This window comes from Mastigoproctus giganteus, chromosome 4 (assembly GCF_048544385.1).
Source record: "Mastigoproctus giganteus isolate SK-2022 chromosome 4, ASM4854438v1, whole genome shotgun sequence".
NCBI lineage: Eukaryota > Metazoa > Arthropoda > Arachnida > Uropygi > Thelyphonidae > Mastigoproctus > Mastigoproctus giganteus.
Genome location: NC_143578.1, coordinates 212,842,925 through 212,867,023, shown reverse-complemented (window position 1 = coordinate 212,867,023; position 24,099 = coordinate 212,842,925). Strand labels below are relative to the sequence as shown.

The 24,099-nt window shown below is 34.4% G+C and overlaps 1 protein-coding gene across 1 annotated transcript in view; it reads left to right on the top strand.

Moving 5' to 3' along the window:
• Window positions 1-24,099, top strand: part of Ddx56 (putative ATP-dependent RNA helicase DDX56) — a 96,233-nt gene that overhangs the window by 46,545 nt on the left and 25,589 nt on the right. The window contains exons 7-9 of the mRNA XM_090372038.1: window positions 12,339-12,443; window positions 17,254-17,325; window positions 23,075-23,188. Of these exons, the coding sequence (XP_090228164.1) occupies window positions 12,339-12,443; window positions 17,254-17,325; window positions 23,075-23,188 (291 nt within the window). The remainder of the gene's footprint in view (window positions 1-12,338; window positions 12,444-17,253; window positions 17,326-23,074; window positions 23,189-24,099) is intronic.

The following is a 24,099-nucleotide window of genomic DNA, read 5'->3' as shown; positions in this document are numbered from 1 at the left end:
TGCAAAGGTATAAGCAGCAGCCTGACCATTACATTTTAAATGACCATGAAATTGGCAGGTGTGATAAAGAATCAAGAAGCCTAGATGATAAGAAAAGACTTACAAAATTTCAAAATCAACTGGCCACACAGACCTCAATAAATATAACTAAACTTTATTTTAAAATTACTGCAAAGTGTTAATTGCAAGTATATCCTGCCAGAAATAAATTTCATAAGAAAACTGAGAAATTGATTTATTTCAACATGATTCCACTTGAATTTTTGATCCTAAAAAAAGTCATAAAGAAAATGTGGTATTCCAAATGTTCTGGAACTCTGTGTTTAGGAATAGCATTACTAGTATTATGACAAGTGTGCAAATCCATGATCAAAGAAAAGTATAAAAGATGCCAAAAGTGAATTTCAAAAAATCTCTTAATAAACAGATTCTGTGAAAACCAACTAGTCTGTATTGATAATAACAACTGTGACATTAAAAAATAGTAAAAGAACTTGCAAGCCTTTCTTGTATTTGGCTTGCAAGTAGCACTTTCTGCCAATCGTTGCATGCATAAATGAATGAATTGGCAGAAAAATCATTACTGAAGATATCATGAAGGTTGATTTAAAACTTCATTTTTATCATATGTTGCTAGTTTGACTTCATGTAAAGATACTAATTATATCTAAAATTTGGTATAACCTTCTTTTTACAACATACCTGAGTAAACTGCATAGTTGTATGTCCTTCGATGAAAATAGTAACCATATCCAAAATGTGTTATAATGTTTTCTTTTTATGACACACTTACCTCAGCAAACCACATAGGACTGTTTCAGTGCCATATTTTTTAATACATAACACAAATAGTGAAAAGAAGAAAAAATAAATATGAAATTGGCTTAAGATAAAAAAAATAAGAGTAACCTTCAAAGCCAAAATCAGTCTACATTATGGTTCATTTCCACAATTTATAAAGGATTAAAATCATTAAAAAGCATCAGAAACTGAAATAGTTTTCAGTTCCCAAAAGACAATGATAATGTTTGTTCCAGCAATCATCCAACCGCTGGCTAAAGGCAAACTTCTGCACATCATCCTACAACTGTCTTTCCTCAATTTGAATTTATGCTCTCTCGGGCAATTATTCTGAGCAAGAGGAAGAATCCCATCGTGGACTAATAACATTAGTCCACAAAGAGCAGTGTCCGTTGATTACCACTCTGTCTTCTCCCACTCAACCATCCCTTTATCCAATGCCACACTGCTCCAATTTGTGAAGCAATCTTCCATGTGCAACAGTATAAAAGCCTTTCTAAGATCCAAATATATGATATCAAAATTATTCTTTGCATCCAGTTCCTTTGTGACTGCATCATAGTATCCAATCAAATTGATCAGACAAGACTTCCCCTTAAGAAACCCATGCTGTGTCCGAGCTATAACTGAAGTTTTGTCTAGATGATCCTGCAATGCTTCTTTAATCAGTGCCTCATTAATTTTCCTGGAACAGAAGTTAAACTAACAGGTCTGTAATTACTTTTTTCTCCCTTTGATCTTCCTTTGTGGATTGGGATCACATTTGCACATCTCCAGTCCATGGGTACTTCCCCTGAGTCTAAGGAAGCTCTCATAATTATGGCTAAGGATTTGCTTACTTCCTTTGCTGCTTCCTTTAATATAACTGAGTATATTCCATCCACTCCAGGTGCCTTTCTTATGATTATCTCAACAATTTCTCCTCCACTTTACTCTCAGTCATTACAAGATTATCTAGCTTACTGCCAGAGTTGAATACACCTCTGGCATTCCCCTCCCTGAATAACTCCTCATGTGTGAATGTTGATGCAAAATATTCTTTTAGTTTGTTAGCTACCTGAGCAGGATCATCAACAGTTGAACCATCGATATGAAGTGGACTAATCTGATTCACCCCCTTCCTTCTAGAGTTTACATAAGTAAAGAAGTCTTTGATGTTTTTCTTTGCATCCTTTGCCAAAGATTTCTCGTAATCAGCCTTTGCCTGCCTAACCTCCTTTGACTTGGTTACAGACAAGCTTATATCTATCGTAGACTTCTGTGCCGCCTGTTAATTTGGGATCCGGAAAAGTGGCCCCTCGCATTTCGCCCCCAGCACATTTTGCTTCCTGTAGATATCGAGTAGGCTACAGAAATGTAAATGATACACCTAATTTTTTAATAATTCTAATTTATTTTGTTTTAATAGAATAAATGCACATTATTATTGTGTAAAACTCGAAGTTGTATGCAATGCCTCTAAGGTAATCAATCACATTACGATTTTGAAAATCTTGAACTATTCTTTTGATTCTTGCAGAAATTGTAGCGTACTTCTTGTTTCTTTGATTGCCTGAATTACCGGCAATTAGTTGTGTAATTTCGAAATTGTGTAGCCCTTGTTGTTTCTTTAAAGAATCAATGAATCAGTAAATATTTGGGAATAAAGTAGCACAAGTTACCTAAAATCCCCTGTGCCACCCCTCCACGCCGTTGTTGGTACGTTGCTTATCATTCAGTGTTCGTGTGTAAACATTCCACAATTCGATGGCAAAAATGGGTAATTGCCGGCCTCTCCGCTGTCTTCTTCCAATATATGTACAGTATCTTCAAAGTAGTTTGCAATCACCATAGCTTCAATGGGGAAGTCATCAGCTTCAACTAAATCTTCAAATGCTTGAATAACAGTAGCAGGAGGAATAAATGACAATGCCGGAATCATTCAGATCCAACGAGCAAATTCATGGTCTTGTTCGTATCGGGCTTTTAAACCTCCATTCTGTACCTTTCGCCAAACACTTTGGGAAAGATGAAAAAAACAACCGGTATTTACAATACCAGGAAATTCTTGTTGGAAGGCTTGCATGGCACTGTGTTCGAAATAATAAGTCACTGGGGCTGGAGACCCGGTTGTAGATTTTTAACTTCTTGAAGCAACTTGACGTGTGGCACGAGTTTTGTTTGGCAGAAGCGTGTAGACCACTGGAATAACTGCATTGAATTGAACCACATGAATTGTATAAAGTTGCTGGAAATGCGTGGGTACTGTGCTAAAAGTTCCATCAGAAAACCACCCTTGGCTACGTGCCAATAACTGAAGATTGTTACTAGTGGAAAAAATAACCATGTGACCTGGGAGCACTTCGTCCTGAGAATCATACATCAAAAACTATTGTACATTGCCATTGATGATAATTTTGTGGAATTACTAGGTCCTGGGGATTGCTCGGTAAAGCAGGAGTACCATTGTTGCATCAAACATGACGAAAGGTTCGTTTAAGTGAATCCTTTTTTTAGGAAGTAATGCCGTGACATTGGCATGAGCCTCTGCAATTACTGATGCAACAATTTGCTGTGGCCGTTCGTTCGTGGTTATTGCATGTTGCCGTATTTGACCAATCAATTGCAATGCTTCCGACCTTGCAGCTTGAGCTGCATGGTTATGTTTAGTTACGACTTTCACAACTGGGCCTTCCAAACCCTCTGTCCAAACACGCCCTTTGCAGGTGGAACGTTTTTCACAAACCCAGATTCCATGTTTTTCATCTAGAGTTCTCTTTGAAAACACATAAATATGGTTGTCATCTACGAATTTTCTTTTGCCTCTTATTGACGAAACGCTTTTTGCCATTGTACACACAGGATTAATCAATCAAGATGCAAAAATAATATGCAGATATTGCACTGCCTGCGACGCTCAGCTTGTTCACGCAATGCACCACCGATAATGAGGCGGTGAAAACAGCAAACACGCGCTGTCCACCGCGCCAGGAAATGTGAGAAGAGCCAGGTGCAGGAACTTTCATTGTTTGAATTTAGACAAATTAGAACAAGATTCACTTGTTACTGAAAAGACTCCTATAAGATTAGTCACTGTTCCACAATTTGTATACGAATGTAATTTTGAAAATTTGTTCAGAAAAGTTAAGTTATCGGAAGTTCAGTTCAAGTAATCGAGAGAGTTTAACATTGAATCTTCACTAAAGGAACTGGGACTTCAATAAACATTCGAGTTATTGAATCGACTGTATTTACATTTTTGTAACCTGCTCATTATCTACTGGGGGCGAAATGTTCCAGGGGCAAGATGCGAGGGGTTCTTTTCCGTAAAGCATTAATTTATATGTATCCCATGCATTTTTCTTCTCTGCCACATGTCTAATTAGTTCATCTGACATCCATTTATGCCTAAATCTTGAACAATATTTCTTAGTTGGTATGAAAAATCTAGTAGTTTCCAAGATTAAATCTTTGAATGCTTCCCATTTTGAATTTACTGTTGGTAACATCATCAGTTGGTCCCACCGTATAGAATTTAACCACTGTAGTCACCTTTATGAAAGCAAAAACTCTTCCCTTTACTCCTGATGATAGTTGCCTCTTTGAGTAAATCCCACTTCATCACACTGTGATCACTGCCACCTAGTGGTTCCTTTATCTGCAGATTTTTAATGCATGAAGAATCATTACTGATAATCAGATCAAGAGTATTACTCCCTCTAGTTGCCTTCAGAAGATGCTTCTGTAGAAAACAATCATCCAATAAATCCACAAAAGCCTTACTGGTATGTGAGTGACCAACCCACAAATTCCAGTCAATCTCTGGGAAATTAAAATCCCCCATTATAAGACACTGATTTACTGGCCCACTCTATTTCTCTGCACAATTGCTCATTGTACTCATCAGGTTCATTAGGCCTATAACACATACCTACTCATTTTTCCTTTCCCAGTGCTTACAGCACACCAAACAGACTCAACAATGCATTGTCCACCAACATCAATTGGATATGGAAAGGTCAGGGAATGACCACTGCATATCTTCCCTGACAATAGAGTCACTGACAACTAGTTCCTTTGGGACCAGTGCATTCTGCCTTGGGGGTTGCCGCTGTGTTGCGTGATGTTCAAGTGCAAGCTCTGGCATTGATGTGGGCAGCTGAGAGCTTGATGGGCCCCCTCAATTTAAATCCTTCGAGGGCATCCCCCCCGTCCTTCAAACTCTTGTATAGGCCCATAACAACGCTGAGTTGGCGCCTGATTTCCTCACACTCCTTGCATCGTGCACACACACACACACACAAAGACATTCCCCTTGGCAATATGTCCTGTTCTTGATTGTTCCACAAACGTCAAACAAGCAGTGCATTTCAAAAGCCTGTGATTCAGAGGATATCTGCCTCCCTCATTTTTCTCCTGAGCCACAACACTCCCATTAATTTGAGCCTTTTTCTTCTCTGCTCTGGTCTGAGTCATTATTTCTATTCAAATTCAAATAAAATTCTAATACAAAATATAACCCTAAACTTGTATCCCACTATATGTATTTCAGTATTGAATATTATCTCCGAGTTATGTTATATGCCTTTCTTATCGCCTGTCAAGTATATGTATTAATTTATAATGTTACGTTTGTAAAAACTAGATCGTTATATGTATTTAGTTAAAAAAAAGTACAATTTAATCGACATTGAAATTTAATAAGAATGGTAAATTTTACTGATTAATTTATACTACTATACTCGCTATCTAGTTTTCTGTTAAACTTTATGCTATCTAGTTCGGGGAATACATTGTATCGTATAACAATGGTGGCAAGATATGAACGGTAAATCTATGGACACGAGGTATTACTTACTTTCAAAATCGCGCTATCTAAATTCAGAATAAACCATGGAGCTTGACTAGGTCTATAAGCTACTTATAGAAAATAATTGAATCTATCACTTAAGTCAATAAACCGGCTAAATATAATTAAAAACTTAGCATTCATGGGAGCTACAAAACTTGTCAAACGCATGGATTAGATACCCTTACCAATACTAAGTAATAACCTACAAAATCTCTATCTAAGTTCAAATTAAACTAAAGTATTGTTACTAGGAATATAAAGCAACTCTAGAAAATAAATTAATATGCCAATTTAAGTGAATAAAAAAACAAAAATTTAAGGAAACTTCTCTGTTAGCTGGAGCCATAAAAACTTCGCCTATCCACGTGTACTCTCTTACCCCAAGCATCAGTTTGTCAGTCCATGACATTTCTCTGGAAAATGTGAAATTGAGTAGACATTTTGAAACATGGATCTTGAATCACATTACTTTTTCATCCAAGACATTTACAGTAGAGATTGCATTAGCAAAAATTTGTGACTTCCTGATATAGTTTGCATGTATTTCACAAGCCTCTCATTCTTGCTTCTATGTCCGCAGATGAAGGCCTGCCAGCCAAAAACTCTCTTATTGGTTCCCAATGCTTTTAATTCTAAATAAATAAATTATTTATTTTTGAATGTTGTACACACCTGATTTTTACCCCAACTGAACAATCTTTGGTATTCTTGATAACTTAATTTCAGAAAAATACCACTTCCACTTTACGCATTATGGTTGGTTGTTATTAGAGGTTTTACAGTGCAATGTCAACTAAAGGCCATTATGCACAACACTTTTTTTTTTTTTTATGTAAACCCCAAACACGAAAGGTATTAGAACCTATAGTACTTAGTACCATGCTTGGGTTGGAGGTTGAGAAGATGAAAGAAGATATTTGTTGACATTGGACTTTAACTTCTGTAGACTGTAATTTTCAGAAAATACGTATGAAGAAAGGTTGTTCCAGAAAACAGCAGTGGAATGAATAAATGAGGAAGATGAAAAGTTGGTTCTGTGGGTTTGAAGTTGGACAGTAAATAGATGTTGGCTGGTGGCAGCACGTGTTCGGACTGTTTTGAAAGAGAGAGTGGGAATTATAGAAGTCGATTCGGAAGAACAGTGCCCGTGGAAGTATCTGTAGAAGAGGCATGCAGTAGAAACAGTACATCTATGAGACAGCGAGTGGAGAGACTATGTTAGAAATGAATCATTAATTAACCTAACTGCCCTCTTCTGAATGGAATCAAGAAGCCTGAGAGAGGTTTTGGGGGCACCACGCCAGATGTGGGAACAATATTCCATGGCAGGGCGGATTTGTGATTTATACAGAGTGAGCAGCTGTTTGGAAGAAAAGTAACGCTGAGAGCAAAAGAGAAAACCAAGTTTTTTAGATACAGAGGAAGCAATATTTGTAATGTGCTTGTGTCAAGAGAGATTAGAAGTCAGGGTAATCCCCAAAAGAGATATATCATTTTGCCTAGAAATCGGAGTGTCACTAAAGGTAAGCATAGGAGCAGAAGAATCCTTTTTGCGAGATATAAGACAAGACTGAGTTTTAGAAGGGTTGAAATCAACTAAGTTGTCTTTGCCCCACTGGAGAAATACCTGAAGATCGGCATTTAAGGAATTGGTAGCAGATTTTCCAGAAGTTGAAGCTGATTGAGCAGGGCAAGGTTTCTCAAAATGGAAAGTGAAATGCAATGTGCTATCATCGGCAAAACTATGGATAGGATTTCCAGTCAATGGAAAAATGTTGTTAATATACAAAAGCAGGGGTCGGCAAACTACGTCCCGCGGGTTAATATTGTTTGTTACATGAAAAAAATTAAAAATAAATCAAATTACATGCTGCAATAGCCGATAGTTGAGTTGAGAATAATTACCGCACGTGGCGCTACTGGCGTCGCATATTCGCATTTTGTCGTCTACTGTAGAACAAGTGTTGCCAGCATTTCTCTCAGTTTTGCTTTAGCGGCGCACGTGGTATTGTCTGTCACTGCGCTCTGCGATCCTTTTTTTTTTTTTTTTTTTCCTTTTATTTATTACCCACCATTTCCATGTCGCCCTCAAGACCAAATATGAAGAGAAAAGTGGACTTCAAATGTCGTGCTTTTAAAGCTGAATGGAGTGTGAATTATTTTGTCATAGAAATAAATGACAAAGTATCATGTTTATTATGTAATGACACAATAACTGTGCGAAAAGAGTACAATATACGTCGTCATTACCAAAGTAAGCGCGCAGCACAATATTCAAAACTTACAGAAAATCAACGGAAGCTAAAATTGGAAAGTTTAAAGCGTAATGCATCATCACAACGCAATTTATTCGTTAAAATAAAAAATGATGATGAAGCAGTAACTAAAGTAAGCTTACGAATAGCTCATTTATTAGCCAAGAAAGGGAAACCATTTACCGATGGTGAATTAATTAAATCATGTTTGCTTGTGGCAGCCGAAGAAATGTGTCCAGAGAAAATGGATTTGTTTCAATCTGTCAGTCTTTCGGCGAGAACAACTGTTAGAAGAGTTGAGGACATCAGGAGCCACATCAAGAGTCAATTAAAAGACAAGGCAAAAAATTTCAAGTGGTTTTCATTGGCTCTTGATGAATCTATAGACATTACTGATACTGCCCAATTGTTGCTGTTTATTCGAGGAGTCAATACTGAGTTTGAGGTTACTGAAGAATTAGCTTCTATGAATAGTCTTCATGGAAAAACTACAGGCGAAGATACTCAAAGAAGTCGAGAAAACGCTAACAGAGTACAATTTGCAATGGAATCAGTTAAAATGTGTCACAACTGATGGTGGTAAAAATATGTGTGGAACGGGGAAAGGATTAGTTGGACAAATTTTTAAGGCTTGTGAAGAAGCTAAATGTTCAAAACCTCTGGTAATTCATTGTATTATTCACCAGCAGGCTCTTTTTGGGAAACATCTCAATCTGTCATGTGTTATTGAACCAGTTGTGTCAGCGGTTAACTTTATTCGCTCTCGTGGACTTAACCATCGTCAGTTTCGTGATTTTTTTATTAGAGATTGAAGCCGAATATCCTGATTTGTCCTACCATACAGCAGTTCAATTACTCAGCAATGGAAAAGTTTTATTGAGATTTTTTGAACTCAGAGAAGCAATAGAAATTTTTCTAAATGAGAAAAACTGCCCACAACCACTATTATCTAACAATGAATGGCTATGGAAATTAGCATTTGCTACAGACATCGTGGGATATCTTAATGAATTTAACTTAAAATTACAGGGGAAAACAGTGCTCATATGTGAAACGTATTCTATTGTAAAGTCATATCGTCAAAAATTTGCATCATTTGAAACACAAATCACATTACCAAGTTTTACGATTTTCCATGCTGTAAAAAATTAAATATTAGCGAAATCCCCATTCCCAAAAAAAATTTGCGGCAGATATATTTTCTGAACTTAAACTACAGTTACAACAGCGTTTTTCAGATCTTGAGGCAAGTGCAAAAGACATTTCCATATTTCAAAATCCATTTGGCTGTTCAATTGAGGAGCTTCCATCAGACCTTCAATTGGAAGTGATTGATCTGCAAAATGATGATATGTTAAAGGTTAGGTTTGAAGAAATGAATCTAACCCAATTCTATAAATATCTTTCAGAAGATAAATACGGTCAATTAAAATCATATGCACAGCAATTTATATCTGTATTTGGGAGTACTTACCAATGTGAAAAGTCATTTTCGAAAATGAAATATATAAAATCGCAATACAGATCAATATTAATGGATGACCATTTGCAAACAACTTTAATGATAGGAAGTACTAACTTCGAACTCCAGTATGATGAAATATTATCTCAGCAAAAACAATTACATTCAACGCATTAGTACAAAATTTAACCAGATCTATAATACGTTTATTAATAAATGGAAATATTTTATTCATTTTTTTTGTAAGTGTCAGCATGTGTATAAATATTATGTAAAATATCACTTCCTAATAAAAAAATTTTGAACCTGTTTTTTTTTTTTTGTTGTTCTATAAGTAGAATTACCCATGTAAATATCTTCGAGCTTGCTACCTGGCCTGCTGAGCCTAAAAATTTTACGATCTGGCCCTTTCCAAAAAAGTGTGCCGACCCCTGTACAAGAGGAAAAGAGTGGGGCAAAGAACTGAACCTTGGGGAACACCGGCATTAGTGGAGAAGTTAGAAGACAGAGAGCCATCTACCATCACCCTCAGTGAGCGATCAGAGAGAAAACTGGATAACCAATTACTAAAAACAGTTGGCAAACCATAAGATGGAAGCTTGTTTAGAAGACCTTTATGCCAAACACGATCAAAAGCCTTTGAGATGTCAAGAGCAACTACTTGTGATTCACCGAACCTTTCCATTGAATTAGTCCATAAATGGGTAACATAAGCCAGAATATCACCAGTGGATCGACACTGACGGAATCCATACTGGCGATCATTGATCAGACAGAAGGTTTCTAGGTAGTTTAAGAGTTGGCGGTTAATTGATTTCTCCATTACTTTAGAAAGAGTAGAAGTAATTGCAATGGGACGATAATTGGATGGGAGGGATTTATCACCCTTTTTAGGAACAGGCTGGATATGAGCAAATTTCCAAGCAGAAGGAAAAACACCTTTGGAATAAGAAAGTGAAAATAGGCGGCAAAGAATAGGAGTAAGTTCAGGATCACAGGTTTTGAGAACAAGTAGAGAAATACCATCGGGACCTGGAGCTTTCTTAACATCAAGATTCGTCAAAATCCTTCTGACATCCTTTTGATGGAAGACCACAGGAGGCATTGAATGGAGTGTGTTGGGAATGGTGGGAGGTGTTTTACCAACATCATTAATACATGAGTAGGAAGAAAAATGGGATGCTAGCAGGTCAACTTTATCCTGGGCTGAAGTGACAACAGAACCATCTGGTTTGGACACAGGTGGGAGCAGAGATGGGCAAAAGTTGCTGCCAGTAGCTTTGGCAAGAGACCAAAATGCTCGGCTACCATTAGGGCAAGAAGCAAGTTTTCTACTCTTAGCCTGTTCAAACTCTAGTTTGGACTGATTAATGACTGCTTTACAATTGTTGCAAGCTTTGGTGTAGGCAGAAAATGAAACTGAAGAATTAGAAACAAGCCAATTACGATATGCAACGTTCTTCTCTCGAACAGCCTTAGCACATTTATTGGAAAATCAAGGTTCAGATAAAGGACAAGATTTTAAAGTGGAGTGTGGGATAAAGGATTCCATTCCTACAAGAATAATTTCACTAACACTATCACAGCAAACATTGACATCAGAAGTTTTGAAACAGTAATCTGACCAAGGAAAAGAAGAAAATAAATCTCACAGGTCATCCCATTTTGCATTCTTGTAATGCCAAACAATACGAGGTTGGGAATAGCCATGAGATAAAGGCTCCATTGGAGAAGAGACAATCACCAAGTTGTGATCTGAAGTGCCTAAAGGAACTCTCACTTCTACCGTGTACTTAGAATAGTTGTTTGTGAGAAAAAGATCAACCATGTTGGCTGTATGATTAGGGTTGTCTGGTATTCTTGTAGGTAAATGAACAATCTGTGCAAGGTCATTAGTAACTGCAAAAGTCGTAGCATCTCGACCAGCTGGGTCGGTGTGACTAGAAAATGGTCGCAGCTAAAATTGTGAACATTAAAATCACCAAGGAAAATTACCTCACTGTTAGGAAAGTTGGACTGGAGGAAGTCAAAGAGCTCCAAATGATTAGTGGGGTTGGGAGAACGGTAGAGACAACAGATGAATTTGACACAATGAGGTAGAGATTTTAAGCCAGAGGAGATTCCAAATTGCCAAGTCTCTGACAGGGAATATCAGAACGGACATATGCACAGTACCACCTTTGAGGCGAAAGGAATCATACAGCGAATAATTTGGACATCTGAGATGAGCAGTAGTTAAATCAACCGATAACTGAGATTCTGTCAGAAAAAGTACATGAGGTTTGGCAGACTGCAAGCAGAAATGGACATTGTTGAGATTAGAATTGAGACCACGTATATTTGTGAAATGAATTTGGAAGTGCATACAAGTATATCCTAATTTTTCTCTCAGTGATGGCTCAGTTGTGAACCTTACCACTCATTTTGCTACTTGTCTGAACTTCATGAAGATATTAATACACAAGGAATGCTATAAAACCAATGAAGAACTTATGTGCGAAAAAATAGACAATTTTGCTTAAATGATCTCTCAGCCACAGAAAACGGTTGTATAAATATGGTGCAGATTTATTCTTAGCAAATTTGCCTTTGATTGAAGGTGTTTATGCCATATACGTTTGGTTTCTACTGTATATCTATATTTGCTCTTAACAGAAGGTAAAGGACTTTTTTGCCACTCTGTGTATCATTTTAAAAATCAATTGAGAGCTATGTATAACATCAAGGCCCACACATATTTATATACAGAAAAAAAACGGCATAAATTTTAAACAAAGCATTTCATTGTAAATGAATGTTATAAGAACTATTTACAAAAAAAAAAAAAAAAAAAAAAATTTAATAATGACTATCTTTATGGATCTACTTAGAAATTGTGTAACTGAAAAATACAATCTCATGTGTTCTTAACTTGAAAAAAATAAAATAAACGAATTTTCATTTCTGGCCTTAATGCAACTAACTTCTGCTATTTCTTGTATTTTATTAGCTGTGAAGAAGAAGATAAATTTGTCTTGATATATGCATTATTTAAGCTTAAACTTGTACGTGGAAAAACTTTAGTCTTTGTGAATTCTGTGGACAAGTGCTACAGGTAAGTTGTTATAAGTTTTACATTTATAAGATGCCATAAGCATGTTTTAGAGGAATATTAGTTATGGCAAATTTTTGAAACTATCTTTTGGTGTGTAATGAATGGTATCCCCATTTGTGTAAAATATACAACTGTGATTATTAATGTATTATTTTGTGTTGTGCATCATCTCACATATGATTAGATTTTATCAGTGTGTGAAGTATGAGAAACCAAACTGTAATGTGAATTAGCATTGGTAAAGGCATACGATGCAAGAAAGCAAGCTTATATAGCATCAACCAAAAAAAAAAAAAAAAAAAACACTCGCCATTTTACCCATCCATTTGCTTTGGAAGTTTGTTCCAGCAATCAACTACCCTCTGGCTAAAGGCAAATTTTGCACATCTATTCTGCAACTGTCTTTCCCCAATTTGGATTTATGCCTCCTCAGGTTCGTAATCTGAGCAATAAGAAGAACCCATCAGCATTGAGCCTGCTCAACCATTCAAGGTCAATACATCTCATTTAGATCACCTTGCAGGTGCCTAGTCAGATGCTGAAACTTGCAGAATGTAAGCCTTTCTTGGTAAGAGGACCCCTTTGTTCCCCTCACCAATCTTGTTGCCCTTCTCTGTAGTCATTATAGCAACTCTACATCTTTCCTAAAATAAGGCCTCCAGACCTGTATGCAGTACTCAAGGTGTGGCCTGACCATTGACTTATACAAAGGGATAATCACCTCCTTTTCCCTACTAGCAAAATTTCTGTATATCATTGACAAGACACCATGACCTGCTCCGGCAGCCTGTCTGCACTGCTCAGAAAACTTCATATCTAACCGCACAACTACCCCCCAGGTCTATTTCATTCTCTACCACAGAGTGTAGTACCACACAGTTGTCAAGTTTCTGTCTAGTGTCTGGTGAGAAATGCTGTTTAAAGGTAAGCTACTACAAGAGTATCTTAAAAAAATATATAAAAGTTTAATTTGAGTGTAATTTTTAAGAAAGTAAACAGATTTAGCAGAAGTATTAAATATTTGAAGTAAAAAACAAGTCCAGAAAGTATTAGAAGCAACTTCTAACATTGATTCATTGAATAGAAGGAGCATTGAACTAATTGAAATGCTAAAAAAAATAAGATGACTATAACTGGCATCCTGGAAAACAAAGTGGAAGGGAGAGAGAGAAGAGGTCAGAAATATTGGTGAAAGATGCAAACTCCTATATACAGGCTGCAGTAATTCTAAAAATGGAAAGCACGCATATATTAGAAATAGTATTGTGCAAATGAGAAATAAAATCAAAAGTTGACAACAATCAAAATCGTAACAGTGAAGAAAATTAATATTTTGAATGTCCGTGCATCACAGGCTTGGGCAAATGATGGTAGTAAATAGAAGTCTGGGGAGAATTTGAAGAGGTTCTACAGAGCACACCAAATGGAGAACATGATGTTATTGGTGGAAATTTGAATGACCATGTGAAAGACCATGTCCGTGCATCACAGGCTTGGGAAAATGATGGTAGTAAATGGAAGTCTGGGGAGAATTTGAAGAGGTTCTGCAGAGCACACCAAATGGAGAACATGATGTTATTGGTGGAAATTTGAATGACCATGTGAAAGAGAGACGACTATATGAGAATGAAATGATATGGGAAGTATCAGTAGGAATGATATTATATGATGAAGAATAAGTGGTTTGGGAATTACCTGTGACTTTTGATTTGGCAGTCACTAATATTTTATTCAAAAAAATAAGAATGAGGATTTAATCAATTACAGGAGTGGAGCAAATACATTACTTGGCAAACTGATTACTTCTAATAAGAAAAGAGAATCTCCATGATTGCAAGAATTGTAATGCAGTTCCAGGCAAAAGTCTAGTCATAGAACACAGTAGTGGTAAATTCCATCGAAAGCAAAGGAAGATATGAATTGGAGCAAAGCCATGTTAAAATATAAAATGGTATAACTTTTAATTTGTGTGTTAAAGACTGGAAAAATGCATAGATTGACTTGTCATTAAATGTGACATGTGATTGTGTAAAGCAAATCAAATTTATTTTTATACAAGAAATTAATGGCTGCATTATCTGCACTGTTGGTGAAAATTGCTCCTTCAAAAGAGAGAGGAAATGGAACTGGATCTTAGTAGTTACCGAACTATGAAAAGAAATAGCAGAAAACGTGAAGCATTGTACCAAGGATATTGTAGGACACAAATTCTGAAGATATCTGGGCAAAGCAACTTCACCACAAATGAACTTCACTGTCCTCCTTTTCCTTAATTATCACTGAACTCCCTCACATCACCTATCATCACCACTTGGTGATGGTGATAAGTAGTGTGAGGAAGTTCAGTGATAGTTAAGGAAACAATCAAATTGCAGATTATTTGTGAAGATAAGTTCAGGGAGTCTTGAAAAATGCAAAATAGGTACCAGTAAAGCTAATTTGGGACAGTTTGTAGTTTTGTAGATGACAGGTTAAAACTAAAGAAAGGAAAACAAGAGAATATATACTGAACACAAAATGTACTAAATCAAATATTATTGACAAATTTAGGACAAGAGAGGATAAATGGAGAGATAGTCAAATTTAAGATTTGAATTAACTTTTTTTTTTTTTTTTTCTGGTCACTATTTCATAGTAAACTCCATGAATAATCAGCATGCTCCTCACATTCTACCATGTAGGAGGCATGCTTCGTACCTTTTATACACCAAAAACAGGAAACCTTATAATTCTAATTGATCTTTTAAATTTAATTCTTGTGAATTTTAGCATTCCTGCAGTATGGTATTCAGTTTCTATATGCATCATTATTTTTTATTTGGTAAAGGTAGAGCCATAAAGAATTTATGTACATAATGCCATGAGTGCCCTCTGTTGTGCTAATTTTCCATAGATCTTTGATTTCAGCTTTGATTTTCCTTTTCTGTGTCACTGTAATAGAGGTAAAGAGAAAAAATAAATAAAAATTTTTTTTTGGATAAGAAAACTATTGTTACTAAAAATATTATTTTTTTTTCTTATTATTCATTGTGATGTCAGAATAAAGACTAAAATTATAAAGTGCACCATTTCAAACTATATATTGCCTTTTATCCAAGAAAACTGAATAGGTTGTAAAGTAAGTTACATAACTATTTTGGTGTGTCTGCTAGATGTTTAATCTTACCTAGCTTGTTTTGCAATGAAATTGTTGAATAATTATTTGACTCAGTAGCTAAGTTCTGTTTGGACCTGTTATGTTTAGAGTCTCAATTATATTTTTAACATCACATTTGTATTCTTCTTGAAATATTACTATCTTGTTATCATTTTGCCATATTATTATTATTATTACTTTTGCTATATTATTACTATTTTACCATTGCTGTCTTTATTTTAAAATTAATTTTGAAAAACTTGTGCAAATTGATAACAGCACATAAAGACGAATTTTTCTAAACTAATATACAGCAGTCCTCAGATTATAGTAAGATATATATTCCTAGCAAAGGTGCCGCAAGTCGAAGTGAACTTTTTAATATGTTCATTTAAAAATTTTAATATCTTTTTAAACAAGAGGGTTCAATAAGTGGAATCCAATTTTTCCATATTGATTACATTCTGACCAATATGCAACTTTTTATAGATAAGAACCCAAATAGCGTATTTGATCAACATCCAATGTATGTAATTTTGTTGATTATAATTATTATGAATTACTTCAGTAATCCCCTCTAAGTGTTATTACTTCATTATTTATTTACAAAATCCATCATATAGGCATCATGTGATCTGGCACTTTTAAGGATGAAATAAATCAAGAATATCCATGTACTGTGCACGAATATTTATGAATGATATATGCTTCTTTTTATGAATACACCTAAAGTGGAATGGCATCAGTGTCATTTTACAAATATAATTGTAAAAACTTCTTAATTTCTTTTTGTGTATAAACATTCCAATTTTTTTTTTAATTTGATGTTTTCTGTATTAGTGCAAGTCAAACTGCTGTAAATTCAAGTTAAGCTGCTGTAACTAATAAAACAAGTAGGGCAGATTGATGTAAGTTGAACTGATATTAGTCGAAGATAGCCTGTAATGTCATCATCAGAGTGGATTGACCATTTCTTATATTTTGCATTTTTTTAAATAATATATATATATATTAGTCCATTTTATTTAATGGTATCTATCTGTAGGAAATTAGGTGTATAAGGACCAAACTAACAAGTTAGTAAAAGTAAACTAGCTTTAGCCTGGAAGGCCTATATAAAGTTATATTAATGGAAATAAAAATAAAATGGAACTATGATGAACTATGAAAATAACCATAAAAATGATAATAAACAATGAAATTGTAAATATGATACTAAACAATGAAATTGTAAATAACATTCTCTCACTTGGCCATTGGTCTGCTACTGATGGCCAAGTGAGAGAATGTTATTTATAATTTTCATTGTTTAGTATCATATTTACAATTTCATTGTTTATTATCATTTTTATGGTTATTTTCATAGTTCATCATAGTTTCATTTTATTTTTATTTACATTTTCATTAATATAACTTTATATAGGCCTTCCAGGCTAAAGCTAGTTTACTTTTACTAACTTGTTAGTTTGGTCCTTATACACCTAATTCCCTACAGATAGATACCATTAAATAAAATTGACTAATATAATTTCATGCATGTATAATGCCTAATTGCCCTATGTGCAATAGCATTAACGTTGCACAACTGACAGGTACCTAATATGGTTGTATTCTTAAATTTATCTATAGCATTAATACTCTGGTTTTAATTTTGTGCTCCTGTTTCTTTATTAGGTTAAAATTGTATTTAGAGCAGTTTGGAATTCGTGGATGTGTGCTAAATTCAGAATTGCCGGTCAGTTCAAGGTATGTATATATAGATCAGTTTTATTAATTAAACTTTTGATTTTTCACTAAACTTCATCTGTATGGAAAAAGAATTGTATAAAATGAACTGATCTTAAGAAAAGATGTTTAAAAAAATTAATGAAGTCTATAAGACTGCTCACTTTCACAAAGTAGAGTTGCTATTCAGCCACAGTTGATATTTTGACAATCCTGCACACAAAGAGTTAACACAGAATTTTTTTACCTTTTTGCAAAACGTAGTTGAACATAATGTTTAGCTGAGTGACAATGCTCACTAAATAGTTGCAATGAAAGACTTGTTGCCCATTAAACAGCTGTTTTGCTCTACCTTTGATAGGATAACATTTGCTATCAATATATTGCAAATGCCACATTGTTTTGCACCACATTTACATCATAATTAATACAGGATGTTTAGAAATCTGGATCCATAGGAAATATATGCAACATTTTCTTAAAGTTACAATTAAAGTTTAATATCTGTTTACATATTTCAGGAATTGAAATACCCTTCTGGCTTTCTACCTCTTCCTATGGGTATTTTGCTTAGAAATTTGCTCATATCCAGCCAGTTTCTAAAAAGGGGTGACAAATCCCTCCCAATTATCGTCCCATTGCAATTACTTCTACCTCTTTCTAAAGTAATGGAAAAATCAATTAACTGCCAACTCTTAAACTAGCTAGAAACCTTCCATCTGATCAACGATCACCAGTATGGATTCCATCAGTGTCGATCCACTGGTGATATTCTGGCTTATGTTACCCATTTATGGACAAATTCAATGGAAAAGTTTGGTGAAACACAAGCAGTTGCTCTTGACATTTCAAAGGCTTTCGATCGTGTTTGGCATAAAGGTCTTCTAAACAAGCTTCCATCTTATGGTCTGCCAACTGTTTTTTGAAATTGGTTATCCAGTTCTCTGATTGCTCACTGAGGGTGATGGTAGATGGCTCTCTGTCTTCTAACTTCTCCGCTAATGCTAATGTCCCCCAAGGTTCAGTTCTTTCCTCCACTCTTTTTCTCTTGTATATTAATGACCTTCTTCCATTGACTGGAAATCCTATCCATAGTTTTGCCGATGATAGCGCATTGCATTCCACTTTCCATTTTGAGAAACCTTGCCCTGCTCAATCAGCTTCAAGTTCTCGAATATCCGCTACCAATTCCTTAAATGCCAATCTCCAGGTAATTCTTCAGTGGGGTAAAGACAACTTTGATTTCAATCCTTCTAAAAGTTAGTCTTGTCTTATATCTCGCAAAAAAGGATTCTTCTGCTCTTATGCTTATCTTTGGTGACACTCTGATTTCTAGGCAAAATGATATATCTCTTTTGGGGATTACCCAAAAGAGATATATATTTTGATCTGACTTCTAATTGCTCTTGGCACAAGCACATTACAAATATTGCTTCCTCTGCATCTAAAAAACTTGGTTTTTCTCTTTCGCTCTCAGGCTTTACTATTCTTCCAAACAGCTGTTCACTCTGTACAAATCGCAAATCCTCTCTACCATGGAATATTGTTCCCACATCTGGGGCAGTGCCCCCAAAACCTCTCTCAGGCTTCTAGATTCCATTCAGAAGAGGGCAGTTAGGTTAATTAATGACTCCTCTCTAACAGAGTCTCTCCTCTCGCTGTCTCATAGACGTACTGTTTCTGCTGCATGCCTTTTCTGCAGATACTTCCATGGGCACTGGCTGCTGAATTGTCTTCTATAATTCCTGCTCTCTCTCTTTCAAAACAGTCCGAACACGTGCTGCCACCAGCCAACATCCATTTACTGTCCAACTTCAAACTCACAGAGCCAACTTTTCATCTTCCTCGTTTATTCATTCAACTGCCGTTTTCTGGAACAACCTTCCTTCGTACATATTTCCTGAAAATTACAGTCTACAGAAGTTCAAGTCTAATATCAACAAATATCTTCTTTCATCTTCTCAACCACCAACCCAAGCACAGTACTAAGTACTATAGGTTCTAATAACTCATGTTTGTGGTTTTCATTAAAAAAAAAAAAAAAAAAAAAAAAAATCTCCATAGGAAAAAGTAGAAGTGAATAGTTTCTAGCCCAAAAACTGGAGAGTATTGCAGCACTAAAGGAAAACATTCAGAAGGCATTCTCTGAGATTAGTGTATCTGTCTTGGTAAATATTTGATCCGTACAGAAATTAATATGTATGGATGGTAATGGCAATCAGTTTGAAAAATAAATATAAATGAATTGAGTGAGTATATATTTTTTTCATTTTCATGGATGCAGGACTTCCGATACACTGTGTACATATGTCACAGTTCATCGATCACAGCAAGTAGGACTAAAAACCTAGTTGTGGCTACAATCTATTACTATAGAAATACCTGTCATCATGTTTTTGATAGTCTGCTAATCCAAAGGATTAACAGATTAGCAGACTACTCTTCTCCCACTCCTGTCCTTTGCCTGTGCAGTTAGTTGCAGGACATATTCCAGAATATGTGTGTCTCTTTATATATGCTATAGTCAGACTGAAAAACACTAGACTTGGATATTGAGAGAGAGAGAATGAACATGCTAGTGATTTCTGTTGCCTTGAGGTTCTGCAAATAATGAACCCATTATCAGCAAGACCCATTATGTCTGATAAAAACTATTTTTAGGATGAGCTGTATAGTAATATTTAAAATAGTTAGATCCAGTTAGTTCTGGTGGTGGTGTACAGAGCAACCTGAGCTCACTTCATATCCAAGTTTTACTCCCTTACAATCTGAAATGAAGAAGATAGTATTATCGCTGGCAAAATCAAAAATGATAAAAGGAAGCAAGCTTTGTTATGTAACATCAGCCAAAAAAAAAAAAAAAAGTAATACCTTTCCTCACTTTACCTATTTCTTTCTGGTATTTCCTGGTGCTGTTCAGATAAACTTCCAGCCTCCTTAACAGTAGATGAGAATTTGTTCCAACAAATTCTTATCTAGTGTGTGTGTGTGTGTGTGTGTGTGTGTGTGTGTGTTGCATCCATCACAGTGAAATTTGGGTGGATCTGATGAGTCACAGTTATGCACATATGCCGAAAGGTTACTGATATTGCATCCAGTTGACATTCCACATTGAATGTGCAAGTTCTGATACATGACCCCCCCCCCATACTGGCTTCTAACATACTGCTGATTCACAAGCACACCTACAAGATTTATATTGTTATGTCTGAGCCAATACACATGCACAAGGAAATTCTGGCACAGTACACAGTATACTAGGAAAATACTTTTGGCCATATAGCTCATGATGTTATAGGTGAAGAAAATGAATTCCTTAAAGCTTAAGCAAATGCCATCCGTTCTCAAATGCTGTAATTATTCTTCAGACTGATTTCTGCTATCATACTAAAGCTTCATGCCAGATTTCATGTAAATATTAACTACTAGATATTAGATCCTTGAGGTGCTATTAGCAATTATTTTTATCTAAATTACAGACCTAGTATTGAAGATGCCATGTAAATATAACAAAACATATATATAATGTAGTATGACTATCCTGGTTTTTGATTTTTTTGTCCCAGTTTCCAAAATTTTAAACATGATCGTTTATCCAGCAGTTTTTATCACCTCCATTTACAGGAATTCTCTTTTTGAAAATCACCAAGAGTTGATTCTTGGTGAACTTGCACTAAGAATTGGGGAAATTTCACATAGACAGTGGACAGGCAAACTACATTATATGGTGAAATAATCTGCCTTGCAATCTCCATTCATGTGATGTTATTATCATTACTAGTTTATCAAACTTGTAATATTGAGAATTTTCTGTCTTTCTTTAGCTCTTGTTAATTTTTTTTTTTTTTTTTTTTTTTGTTTTGTTTTGTTTTGTTTTGTTGAACCAAAAAAGAATTTTTAACTGATTACAAATTAGGGTGGAGAAATGATATTTAAAGATGAGATATTTGAATTTGATATTTATAAAACAAATTGTGAATACCTAGAAATATGTGCAGAACTCTTTAATAAATTCAAATTTATGGAATGGGTGCTTTCAAAAGAACCAGTTTGGAGTGAAGTACCAAATATGCATAAAAATGTGATTGATATGGAATTTCAAGAAAGTAAGGATGACAGCCAGGTGTATATTTCTCTTCCATCTATAAGCGGTCTTAAGTGGAATTACATAGGGACAGAGGGATTGTTCTGCCTTGCAATCTTCATTGATGCAATGTTCTTTGCATGACTAATTCATCAGACTTTGTAACTTTGAGAATTTTGTTCTTTACAAGATGTAATATATAACAAGTTATTGACACATTCAAAAACTTGATAGTTAAGTTTATACCAAGTGATCAAATGAATATTAAAAATTTTTAGTGTTAAACATTTTCTTCTTGAAAAAGAAAAGCTGCTGAAATTTAATATAAATTTTTTTTGAATTGCAATTAAATGAAGCATATTTCCGTGTTGCGCTTAGTGTGCTTAACATATTCAATTAACAGTTATTGAAAATTGAATAGTATAGGTCAAGTTATATTCATCAGACAATTGAGATGCTTAAATTATATATTGAAGAAAAATTTTGTTCCCTCCAGTGTTCTTGCAAAAATTAACTGATTACAAATTCAAAGTTAAGAAATTATATAATTTAAAGATGAAATATTTGATATGTACAAAACATATTTTATATTTAGAAAAATGGGCTGAACTCCTCAGTAAATTATAATTTAAGGAATGGGTGCTTTTCAAGAGTACACCAGTTTAGGAGGAAGCCATACTGAACATGAGTAAATATATTATTGATATAAGTTTTTCTTTACTTAAATTTCATTTTAGAAGAGTTGAAAGGGAGGAATGATGACTAGCTTAAGAGATCTTGTTACAGCTAGTGGTCATTGTTTTTTGTGATTTGTAATTGAACAGCTGGCTTTTTTTTTATTATTATTAATTTAAAAGGTTTTGTTATTTATCTTATATCATCTACTATCAATCACACTAAAAACTATAGTTTCTTGGAAAATTTATTTTCCTGGAATACAGTTTAATAAACCAAGTTACTTAAGTTATGTGTTTAGAATGCTACTTCGTCCTGCTATTGTTAACTAGTCAGACAGGCTTTTGCCATCTGACTAATTAACAATGGCAGGACGAGGTAGCATTTGCCTGTCTAGATTTAAAAATAATCAATGCCATTCCATTTATGTAAATGCAACTTTAAATTTAGATAAACTTCCAGCCTCCATAATAGTAAATAGGAATTTGTTCCAACAGCCAATCACTTTGACTAAAGGAAAATTAATATGGGAATCTGCCCTAATCATATTTCAATCAATAAAGATTTTCATTGATTGAATTGATTAGGGCAGAAGTTTCAATAAAATATGATCCAATAAAGTCTTTTGGCTCTTGATTAATTTTGTTTAATTTTTAGGGCACATATTATCTAAATATGAAGTTCCTTTATTATTTTTTTTTTTTTACTGTCCAATTTGAATTTTTGACTTATTTTGTTTCTGTTATACCCATCGGTATCTGGTCACCCTAATATAATATGATTTTAGTAAAGTTTACCACATTAAACTCTATTAAACAAAAATCCATTTCTTACCTTTTTTTTTTTTTTTGTATTTGTATTATTGTTATACATCCCATTGTGGTGTTTTTTTTTTTTTTTTTTGTTTTACTGTTATGTACATATACATAAGATATGTATATGTTATGTTCTGAAAGAAATAGTAAATGATAATAAAAATCATATAGAATAACTTTTATCTTCTCATTTCAGGTGTCACATTGTAAGCCAATTCAACAATGGCCTCTATGATATTATTATAGCATCAGATGAAAAATCAGTAGATAATCCTTCAAGGAGATCAAGCAGACTAACTAAATCAAAGTGGTATGTCCGACTTCTAAATTTATAAATGAAATTTCATAAGAATATATGATTGTGTGATACTGATTTATTGGTCATTGTTTATGGAAGATATTTGATTCACAAAAACAGTAAACTTTGTTAAAATCCAGCACTTCGTAATATGGAATTTTTTAAAATCTGGCATATTTTACGGGGGGGAAAATTAGCATTTTAAAATTCTGAAATATTAAGAAAGCAATCTGACACTGATACCAGTGATCACATTTGTCTTTAACAATCCATGCAAAAAATATGTATTTCTCTCTTTATAAGATGCTTATAAGTTCATGTGCCGCCAATTTGTTAACAAGGAGCTTGTTTGAAGAGTTTCAGTTAAGGATCATCCCCTGGTTAAAAGTAGTTTGGTAAATTTTATCATTTTATCAAACTAAATGTTATTTACATTTTAACCATTAGTGTACTATCTTTTAGTCAATATAAACATTTACAGATGTAAATAATTCCGTTATTATTCCTTAATATTCATTAAAATGTGCTTCTCTAAAACTGCTCCCAACTAGGTACACCTCCCTAAAATCTGGAAAATCTTAAAATCCATCACCTCAATTCCATAGGATGACAGATTTTAAATTTACTGTATAATTAAAAATTTTTAAATCTTAAATTACGCTTCTTAACATTGTTTACTGATCAGTACTATATAGGGTGATTCAGGAGGAATAGTAAATATTTTGGGAGGTTATAGTATCGATTATTCTGAATAAAAAAGTTCATGTAAACATGTACAATTTTCAATAGATATGGAGATTCAGCTGTTTGAAACTGGCATGAACAAAGCATTATGAGAGGTATTAAAGAATGATAAATGACTTATTGTTTGTATTTATTGACTTTTTGAATGATATAAAACACAAAAAATTGACAAATTTTTT